The sequence below is a fragment of the Azolla caroliniana genome, unplaced genomic scaffold, assembly GCF_043228905.1.
Source record: "Azolla caroliniana isolate FFs.n. ecotype wild unplaced genomic scaffold, voAzoCaro1.0.p SCAF_17, whole genome shotgun sequence".
Lineage (NCBI taxonomy): Eukaryota > Viridiplantae > Streptophyta > Polypodiopsida > Salviniales > Salviniaceae > Azolla > Azolla caroliniana.
In genome coordinates, this window is record NW_028230452.1 from 5,571,488 (window position 1) to 5,582,358 (window position 10,871).

At 38.6% G+C, this 10,871-nt stretch overlaps 1 protein-coding gene across 1 annotated transcript; it reads right to left on the minus strand.

Annotated features, from left to right (window-relative positions):
- Nucleotides 1-2,695: 2,695 nt before the first annotated feature.
- LOC147852980 (small ribosomal subunit protein uS8-like) lies at nt 2,696-6,426 on the minus strand. The gene is made up of 3 exons (XM_087333555.1): nt 6,203-6,426; nt 5,177-5,337; nt 2,696-2,993 (listed from the first exon to the last, which is right to left on the minus strand). The coding sequence occupies exons 1-3, from the start codon at nt 6,333-6,335 to the stop codon at nt 2,895-2,897; spliced, it is 393 nt and encodes a 130-aa protein (XP_087189681.1). The 5' UTR covers nt 6,336-6,426; the 3' UTR covers nt 2,696-2,894.
- Nucleotides 6,427-10,871: the final 4,445 nt, after the last annotated feature.

The window sequence follows — 10,871 nt, forward strand, 5'->3', positions numbered from 1 at the left end:
GGCTCACAATGCAAAGGTTGGTAAGCGAAGGTTCATTCTTCTTACCACCACGTCACATTCTCACTCTCTCACACACAACAATGATAGGGGTGGTTAACACTCCATTAGTGTTAACCACACGATATTGGGGCGTCAAACACTTAACACTAATAAAACAAGATTTAGGACCCAAAATCACTTGTTTAGACAAGGATGAGTCTTTTTACAAAAGGGTTAACCAAATATTACCAAGATTACAATGGTTTTTACAAGATTAATAACAAGAGAAATGACAAGGCGCAATCAAGCTTCTAGTGTAGATCCGAGTTTGCTAGTGTTGCCAAGACCTCAACTACTATCGATAATAATGACTCCTCTTGTTGGAATAGTGTTTTCAAGACACTTCCTCCTACAAACGATGTGCAAATGAACCAAACCTTTTTCTCCAAAGACACTGATATGCAACGCCCTCAGTGCTGGAGACAAAGACCAAAAAAACCAGGAACTCAAAGCAAGGGTAGAGAAGAAGTGAAAATTAATGAAAAATTATTCCTTAAATGTGCAAATCCTCAAAAGATTAACCTCCCAAAATGCCAAACTTTGTACCCCTTGTATATAAACAACAACACTAACCACTAGGCCATTTACTTCTTATTTTAATTTTACTAAATGTTTACTATGTAAATTATTTATTTCCTTGAGTAATTAGACTCAAAATTCATGTAGAGATGAGAGTATACGTCGAATAAATGGATATTGGACTAAACTCTTGGGAGGGTTGTTTTTCACTTGCACATTTCTGAAAAAGAGAAAGCCAAGCATAAACCAAGTCGAATATTATCTTCAATAACTCCAACAAAGCAATTTTCCACATAGATTTCACCATGCTTCCTTCAATATCGTCACTTTTGTACATAGCCAAGTGTGATCATGCATTCATAATTCTAGGAAGTACACCACATAGCTTGTTCCTTATTGAAATTCAACGTAATCTGTGCTCCTTGGATTTGATATGACCTCCAAGTTGTCATCGATGTCACTCAATATCCCTTCCAACTAGGAATTGTCTCATTTTGTACTTTCAAATTGTGAAGTTCATTCTAACAACCTTCTCATAGGGAGAGAGCTTTTCATTTGCATCTTGTTGATTGCAATTTCTTCTTCTCTTCTTCTTGCTTTGATCTTCAGAATATTGAATGTGGTAGAGCTCTTCCATGCACAAGTTATGTAGATGCACTACATTGATGCATATGAACTAGTTCTTGAACTATGCCATCAAGAACAAAACACATGCAATAAAAAAGCTATATCAATGAATAATACTATATATAAACAACTACACATCAAAGATAAAACAACATAGAAAATAGAGAATCAACAAAGGAGTTGAACAACATGCAGGACAGAAGTCACCTCCATCACAATAGCTTTTGCCACATAAGTCCCTAGTAAATATAACAAATATTACCACAATGTGATTTGGGCTTCTCAAAGATTCAAGAAACATTGGGTAGGGTCACATTATATTGGCTTGTTGTGGTGCTCAAACACTCATCTCTTGAATTACGGTGAATAGAAATTTAAAGAAGCGAAAATTGGGGGGTTTCGAGCATCGCAAACAAGAACTAATCTCTCTTAGGCATTGTGTTCTAGGAAGCAACACATGCAAGAGCACATGGCACAACCTTTATTCGTGATCAAGTTAGAAGCACCAAAAAAATTTGACTTGAAATTCATTACGCTTGTTGACTAGGAGTGTGTCATGATCGATAGTCTTAATTTCATGGGACTTAATTATGGTCAATCGCCAACCTTACAACTCCCCTCCCCAACAACAAATAGGCATAAATGCTTAATAGATCCAACAGTTGTAGATAAGATGGTTTAGAAGTTTAAACTTCAATAAGACAACAATAGATAAGTGGTTACACTTCTTGGCATAGGTGCTTCACTCAATTAGGAGCACCCCATCAAAAAACAAGACCCAATTGAGATGTCACATTGAAGGAAAAATGTACCTAAATTATATTTTCTAGGTCTCATAATATCATCTTATTATTATTTACACCTTATGAACTAATTATATTATTGTAATTATCTCTTCTACTCCAAATTGAAGTTGGGATGATTTTTGGGGGTATTCCACTTGCAGTAGAAACTCTTGTGCTCACTACAAAAAAATTTGACAAATACAAAACTTCCATCAATAATGCATGCACAAGCATAAAAAGATAGCAGGTGGGCAATGCTTTTATTGAAACCCTACATATAGATACATGTGAACAAGCAAGAAATGATCACCAGTACTACGGGCTTCTCTTTGTTCCAACAAGCCCAAAGATTTACAGACTCTTTTCAAGCAAAGGGGTCTTTGCCAAATCATTGTTCATATTCATGTTTAGAAATGCCACTCATCTCTATAAATTAAAGGAAGGTTTGAACTCCAAATATAGTTTCTATAAAAAGAAGCTACTGTAAAGAGCTACTATGCCACAAATAGATATACAGTAATTATACATAACCATATTTACAGCCATGTGAAAATGGCAACTCACTATCCACTGAACTTAGATACTTATAAAAATGACCACCTTTTGATTACCCATATGCTTTCATCATGGCATGCCTCTCTACAATGACATCCCACATTGTGTGCCCAAAGCATATAAAAGAAAGACCAAATATATACCATAACCATTAGCATATAAGGAAGGTCTAGTTAAAACTAACATCCCCTTTCAAAACACTGAGAATGTTATTACAGTGCTTTGCAAAGATGTAGTACATTGCTTCGTCATTATATTTTGTTGCTGTATAATTATGTCAGTTTTCCACAAACTGCATTCAAGTGAAGTGAAGAGAGAGCTAGTTTTTATCATAGGAAAACAAATCATCTAATTTATTGCCCAATTTCTTCAGTAAAAGAAACCTAAAAGTTGACCTCCGACACGTTTCTTCTGAGCTTCTTCATGGTCCATTATGCCTTGTGATGTGGTAACTACCACATAACCAAACTGCAGCACAATATATATTTATATGTGTAAATAATTCTCAAATTTCAAATGCATTTTGAGCACACAGTTATACATTGAGAAAAGAAAAGAAATGAAAAAAACCCAAATGATTAAAACAAAAGTGAATAGGTAATGCAGAAAAAGCTAATAAAAATAAACACCATTATCAAGAAAAGGTCGCAAAGTTATTCATTATCTAGATTACTGGAGCTACTCCTTAATACATGTACATCATTATCATTAAAAAAAAGAAACTACTAGTTTGAATCACTCCAATGGAAACTAACATGGTTTTAGCTAGAATATGTACATACAACTTCCCAACAACAGAGGATAGGATAAAGCTCATATCTAGTAAATTCCTGTTTTCTTTCCTGTTACCAACTCAAATATACTTTTGAGCAGCTGATTTTCAATTTGATGATAAATGCTTGAAAAGCCAATTCGAGAAACCGAATTATTCGTATGCTTGACACTGAAATATATGGAAGTTTGTATATCTCTGCATATTATGATCCCACTTAGGAAACAATTGTCAAAGTCCAATGATAAAATCCACAAATTTCTTGTTTGGGGCTTTGAGATAAAGAGACGAGTGCTCTGAAACATTAAGGTGAAAGACTTGGATGGGCTCTGATGAGATGATATTATAACATCCTCAAAAAATCCCATTATTTCCACATTTCTTATTAGTCTTTAACATAATAAGATGAAAGACTTGGAAGAAAAATACGTTTCCTATCAATAAGCATCTCAAGATAGCTATCATTCTTGAGAGTGTCATTTTTATTGGTACTGTTCCCGATAGCAGGCGGGCATACACATTTGACTCACAGGAAATTTTGGCCTTTAATAGATATTAAACAGTATTCGTTTCTGTCTTTCTTTCCTCTCTCTTCACCTCCATGTTATCACTGGTGTATGTACTGGCAATCATTTGGAGTACGTGATGAGGGAGTTCACACTGTTACATTTTACAGTAGAAAGACCATTCTTTTTTCTTTTGGCAGGAAACCCTACATGCAAAGGATCTTCTCAATCTTTTATCTCTTTCTTTATGGCCATCTTTTTCCATCATAACCTGCATTTTTCTCCTCCCTCCTCCCTCCTTCCTCCCTCCTCCTTCCTCCCTTACCCCTTTGCTTTAATTACCACTCTTTTTCTGCCAAATAGGATGGTCTAGCTCATGAAACCATCAATTTATTAAAGAATCGGTTTTTCGCATGAAAGGAGAGAAATGTACTCTGAAATGTTCTGTGGGTTCTAGATTACAGGATACATCCTTTACATGGCTTCAGGATTCATGGCGTCACAAGTAACGGTGCTTGGTTTAGAGGTTTCATTCCATAAAATATGGATCAGTTTCACAAAATAAATAGACGCATAAATAATGAATCAATACATGAACATAATGAAGGCACATAATATATATACATATTCAAGGATTTGCTTCGAGCTTTAAAAATCGGTCCATACTTGATATATTTTAGAAAATTGACCTCAAAGAAATCCAAAGCAGAAATTTTCAATCTTAACCCTGTGATCTTTCATGACTTCGAAGAAATTCAAAGACTATAAACTTCAGTACTTTGCAGTTTCTAGTTTAAGTTTCAATATTTAGCCCTATGAGCTTTTCGTTCTGTTATGTATACAATATTCATATTAGATGAAATCAGGAGAGTAATTATTGCGGATCTCATAGAACACTTTATTACAATCATATGGCCTCTTATGATCAGATTATGATTGTACACTCAATTAATTTGTGGATAATTACAAGGCTGGATGAATGACACATTATATTCTTTGAATAATGACGTGGAATTTAGCCTCTACATGCAACTATTTACATCATTAGTCTAACACTCTAGTTTTTATTGAAGTTTTCCTATATCTTGGATGTGGGAGAATCCAATTAATCAAAACTCTATTGATGTTGTTGATAATCTATCCATTAATGGATGAATCTGCATTTTCATGAATAATCAATGTATATCCCTTTCCACAGAGGATCAAATTTCTTTCTTCTATAGATGAGGGTAGTGCACACCTAGTTTGGCAAAGAAATGACCTTGTTTCTTACAAAACCAATGGTCTAATGAGAAGAACAATAAATAATTTTCAGGAACAATCAACTATATTTGCAACAAGATTTAAGTTTACAAAAAAACCAGGGATCTCACTTGTTTCATAGGTAGAAGCCGATCAGTCCACCACTTAATTTTTGACACCCCAACTTCATATCGAGGTGTGCAAGCCCCAACCTTGTTTAACCTTCCATGGAGTTCCACATGTAATCTTCCCACTCTTCCTTCTTCTTCTCTTCTAATTTCACCAACAAAACCTGATGAATCCAATATAAAAAAATGAGCTAGACACAGTGTGTGTTTTCAATAATAAAAAATTGTTCTTTAAAAATCAGTCAAGTGTCCTTTTCATGCAAGAATCACATCAAAATTCTTGATAAGATACAAAAGAAGAAACTTTTGGTGGAAAATTTACGAACTGCAAGGGAAATGTAAATCTGAGCTGAATTTTCGTTTTCATACTGAAATAATAGGGCATTATGTGAAACACTACAGATTTTTAGGCATTCAAAAAAAATTATTACATTTTCTATGACAGTTTGTGAATGAAGATATCTTATTCCTTAACACACCAAAGATTAAGGAAATCATAAAGCAATAAGAAATTATTAGAATGTACCTTAATTTTGTATGGGCTAAGAGGAAATTTTACATATTCTATGCATCTTTTATCAGGATCACCATAGTTCATTCAGATCTTGCACATTTTCATCAGATGCTGTATATGTTGGCAATCAGAAAGTCCACAATTCACTCAATATTTTAGTAAACGTGGGCAAATGTCTTTCAACATGTTAAGACAAATGAATGAAAAGGTTAAAAACAGAGATAATGACGGCATCATGGATTTCTTCACAAGAAATGGTGTATAAAAGACCTAGAAAACCAGATTTACGTAATAAATGGGAAAATACCAGTATCATAGCGAACGAAAAAAGAACAATTAAAATAAATCGAGGCATAAAACAACTAAAAACAATAAGCGAATGATGAAGTGCTTCATGATCAATGAAGTATAGAGAAAGACAAAGGACAATTTTGACAGAACAAAAAGACGGAAAGGAAATAAAATGAGAGAGAGAGAGAGAGAGAGATAAAACGATGAGAGAAGAGATTAAATACCATGTTTCTGCATGACAGCGAGGAATTGTTGGAGGAGATTAGAAGTGGGCTGAAGCACAACCTGTCTCTTGCATCGTCTCTCTGCATTGAACATGGACCTGAGGGCATCGTTCAGCACACTGCTCCTTCCCATGCCGCCTCCTTCACCTTCGTCTGTTTGTTGGTTTTTACCTGCTAGGGTTTGGTGGGAGGGGTTTTCTCAGGGTTTTCTTTGGAAACACCATGTCCCTTGTGTGTGATGGTGCCATGATCTTAACTTGAAGCATACCCCTGGGTTTTCATTAATTCCCATGAAAATGCCCCTGAGTTTTTTTCCCTTTACCATTGTAATTCATAGTAGTAGTACCACACTCATTTTTGTTAAGTCATTCGGAGACAGTTCGGATCTCCAGCTCGAAACCTCACCCTTTCCCTGCCTGTTGGGACAACGTGCCATCCAGCCCGGCCGACCACTCTGAAACCTTGCTTGCCGACCACCCTGTTTGTCGTTGTCTGCCTCGACTCCCACCAGATCCAAGAAAAAGCAAACGCAAAAAGTTTCACGCGTTCGTCTCTAGGTCGATGACCTATATGCATTCGAAGATGCTCGAAAATCAACCCAACCTCTTTGGATGTCGTTGAGTGACGACCTTGGGCTTTGGGGGAGGGCTCATCTAGACTCCACCTGTTGCTAGATCGAAAAAAACAAACGTGAAAGTTTCATGCGTTCTTCTCTAGTGATGATCTATGCATTCGAAGAAGCCTGAAACCAACCTAACCTCTTGGATGTCATCGAGTGAAAAGTAAGTTGTAACTCCGAAAGATTGAGAAGAATATTATAGAGCTTTTTGTCATGACCTTGGGTTGGGCATTCATCATATCAACACTCCCCTAGCACTTTGATGTCATTAGCTAACACGTTTATGCGATTCTAAAAAGTTTGGAACCCCCGCTTTAGGGGACTTGTTCACACATCCTTCAAACTACTCATCATGTGGTTGTACATTAGGCTCAAGAATCCCCTAGCTTTTCCTAGTTGCTTCAATGCAAATGGATTAGACATAATCATGACCTAGAAGGATGTTAATCCCCTTACTATGAGACTACCCATAGAATTGAGCCTAGTCTGGATATAATCACAAGCTAGGTGTTTTATTCACCAAAACTCCTTTGGAGTCCCCAAATGTATGCATGTCATTGGATAAAAACTATTGTGAACCCCTTAGTTCATGATGGCATTCATATTAGTTTCCATCATTAGGACTAGTTCACAACATTGGGATTAGTTATGTTGTGGGTTTTTGACTTTCTTGAGGACAATGGTGCTAGTCAAAATATTTGAAATGCCTTGTTATGGAAAATTAGAGCCAGTTTCATTATCTGAACATGAGTCAATTTGGATTTCTTTCCTACAAGGCTGATGACTTGAAACTCTTAGTATTGCGAGAGTATTCATAGCATCATACTACTTCACATCCTTGAAATTGCTCATGATGTGGCCATTTGTTGGTTCAAAAGTCCTTCAAAATTTGGACATTGTTTGATGAAATAGTAAATTGTGACCCACAAGGTTTGGAACCCCTATGTATCATTTCAAAGGAAGCAATATCCCATATTTGAAATATGGCATAAGGTTAGTAACTAAGCACATTAACATGGATAGAGATAGGAGACAATAGATGTAAGTGAACTTAAGGAGTTATTGGGAATTGCCGCACTATATGTCACAACCACCAACCAAGGTAGTATGGCGGTGCAAGAATGGTTGGATTGCATAGTCTACTTTTGAATTCCTCTATATCTTAGAAATGTTAATTTTATGGGGAAAAATATATATTTATTTACAGGGGAAAAGGCAGAGTTCTTGCTCTCACACTTGTGTATTCTATAAAAAGGGTTCCCCATTATTGATCTTTGTAAAGAATCGATGATGATTCTTGTGCAGCGGAATAGATGTGTGTTATGTGCATATATGTATGAGAGGAAAAGAGAGGGGAGAAAAGAGAACTCAAGATAGATAAATGAGAGGAAAAGAGAATACTCAAGAAGGTGTATATTTCACAAGTAGAATAAGATATACAAAATGTAGCATAACAAGGAGTCACAACCGACTTAGTATGAAGTGTGAGGAGGGTGCTTTATACATAGTCACCCTCTCTCTTCATTAACTAACTACAACAACCACTCTCTCTCTTGGGGAATGTGAAGACTCATAATCATGGGGAATATGTAACTCATTAGTTATGTGTCATAGAATATGATTCTATGACACATAGTTAATGTGAAGAGAGTAGTGGTGTGACTCTTGACCTTTGAGTAATCATAGTGTGAAAGTGTTTTTAGAATTCAAGGTATTGAAGTCTACAAGAATATAAGGTATGGTGCGTTCACATCCGGAGGGCAAGATCACGAGCTAAGGTCTTGAGGATAAGTCAAACAAAAAGCAAGTCACGTGGAGAAAAGTAAAAGAAGAAAAAAGCGGGCACCAAAATGCAGTCTACAACGAACGCTCATAACTCATTCGTTTGGAAGCCAAATATAATGTGTAAATATGGGTTGGAAAGTTTGTGAAGAGAGCTATCCGTAGCTTTTTAAAACTCTAAATTTGGAGCATGGATGAGGGAGATATGACGATTAGAAGATCGTTGTGTCATAGCTAAGAATAGGAGATGGAAAAGCTGTAAAAAAAGCGTGGAAAAGAAAGCAAGCGAAACTTATCTACTAGAGGAAAACTTCATATAAAGCAAGAAGAGTGAGGTGGTGAGGGGAGTTTTTTTTCTTGTGGTGTTTTTTCTTGCCTATTCATGTAGTGTGTTTTTTCTAGTGATCAATTCATCTTTGTAGGCTTGAGTTTATGTATCTTCTTTCTCTTGTTTCTATGATCATCACTCCTTATTAATATATCTTTGTAGATTTGGGTTTCTATATCTTCCTTCTCTCTCTTTTCTATCATCATCTCTCTTTTCACATAGATTCTCAAAAGGTGTGTTCACACGATGTGTTATGTTGAGCTTAATTCTCAACACGCCCCCTCAAGCTCAAGTCGGGTTGGTTCCTTTCTATTGATGTCCACTTCGGTTGGTATCCGGTTCGGACAATCTCCGGCGTCTGCTTTGGCTCGTACCCGGTTCGGACGATATCCGGTTCTCACTTGTACTCCCCTTCAAGCTTGGCAAGTCAGGGATCGTCAATCCAAGTGTTGAGCGGCAAGCTCAACCGGAGCCGGATCGGCTGAATAAGCCGGAGCCGGTAAGCGAAACGGATCGGTATTACGGTGAGCAACCGAACCGGCAAGCAGTGGAGGCCGGTGCAATCCGTAAACGGGAGTCCAATCGGAAGCCTAGTATAGGATAGACTACCAGGTAGCTATAGTCTCGTAGTAAGTGTCAGATGCTCGTGTGAGCATTGAAGTACATGGTACTTCTGTCAGTCTCAAGAGGACTTGTATAAATAGTGCTACTTAGCACAGTGTGCGTACGAAGTCTTGATATAATTTCGAACTTGTGTTCTCTCTCTCTCTCTCTCTCTCTCTCTCTCTGTGTTGTTCTCTGTTTTACGCTTCCGCAAACACTTACGTTTTCATGGTATCAGAGGGCGAGGGTTGAGAACCTCTACTGCAGACATTTACTCTTGTGAAGAAAACCCTAACAGGTCGAAAACAGACACAGTAGAAGACATGGATAGAGGCATGGCTACGTCGCTCCCGGTGGAGAAGCTCGACAGGAGCAACTACGCATCCTGGTCTTACAAGATGCACCAGTACCTGCTTGGACACGGGTACTGGAGTTATGTCGAAGGAGCGAATGATGCGGCGCCAGACTCGGCACACAAGGACTTCCCGGTATGGGAACAGGCGGCAAGCAGGGTGATGTACTGCTTCGCGTCTAGTGTCGGCGATCAGCTGCTTAGCCACATTCGTGATGCCAAGACACCGAAGGATGCTTGGGGGAACCTGAAAAAGGTTTTCGCCACAAGCACCACGGCCCGGAAGCTGCAACTCAGACAGGAGTTGAGCAATGTTCGACAGAAGAACATGTCCGTGGCAGATTACACGGGCCGGATAAAGGAGATTTGCGACTCACTCGCCTCTATCAATGTTACCGTAGAGGAAGACGAGATGGTGCAGGTATGTCTCGGAGGCCTGGCGTCCAAGTTCGGAGCGTTCCGGACTGCGGTGTGTACAAGGGAGAATACCCCCTCATTCTTCGACTTACAGTCGATGCTCCTTGTAGAGGAGAACCACGCCGGTGCATCTACCAGTGCATCCCCGGACAACCGAATGCTGTACACGGGAATGGATCGGCTCCGTGGGCGTGGTGGAAGAGGTGGGTCGGCACGCAATGGAGGCGGCCGGCAAGAGCAGGAACGGAGGCACTATGAGCGTGCCGACAGCAGTTCCGGGACTTCCACAAGCAGGGGGAGTCAAGGCGGTGCCGGAGGCCGGCAAGACAAATCCACTACGGAATGCTGGTACTGTGGCAAAAAAGGCCACAGGGAAAGCGAGTGCTGGAGAAAGCGTGCCGATTCGGACAAATCCGGATCCGGCAAGACCGGTAAGGATGGCCGACAAATCTCGCACTATGCAAACGGATCAGGAGGATCCGGAACCGGAAAGGCCGGTAAGGGGCCAGCCTTGGTGATGAATCACAAGGCAAACTCAATGAAGAAGACCACTTCCAAAACAAAGGAA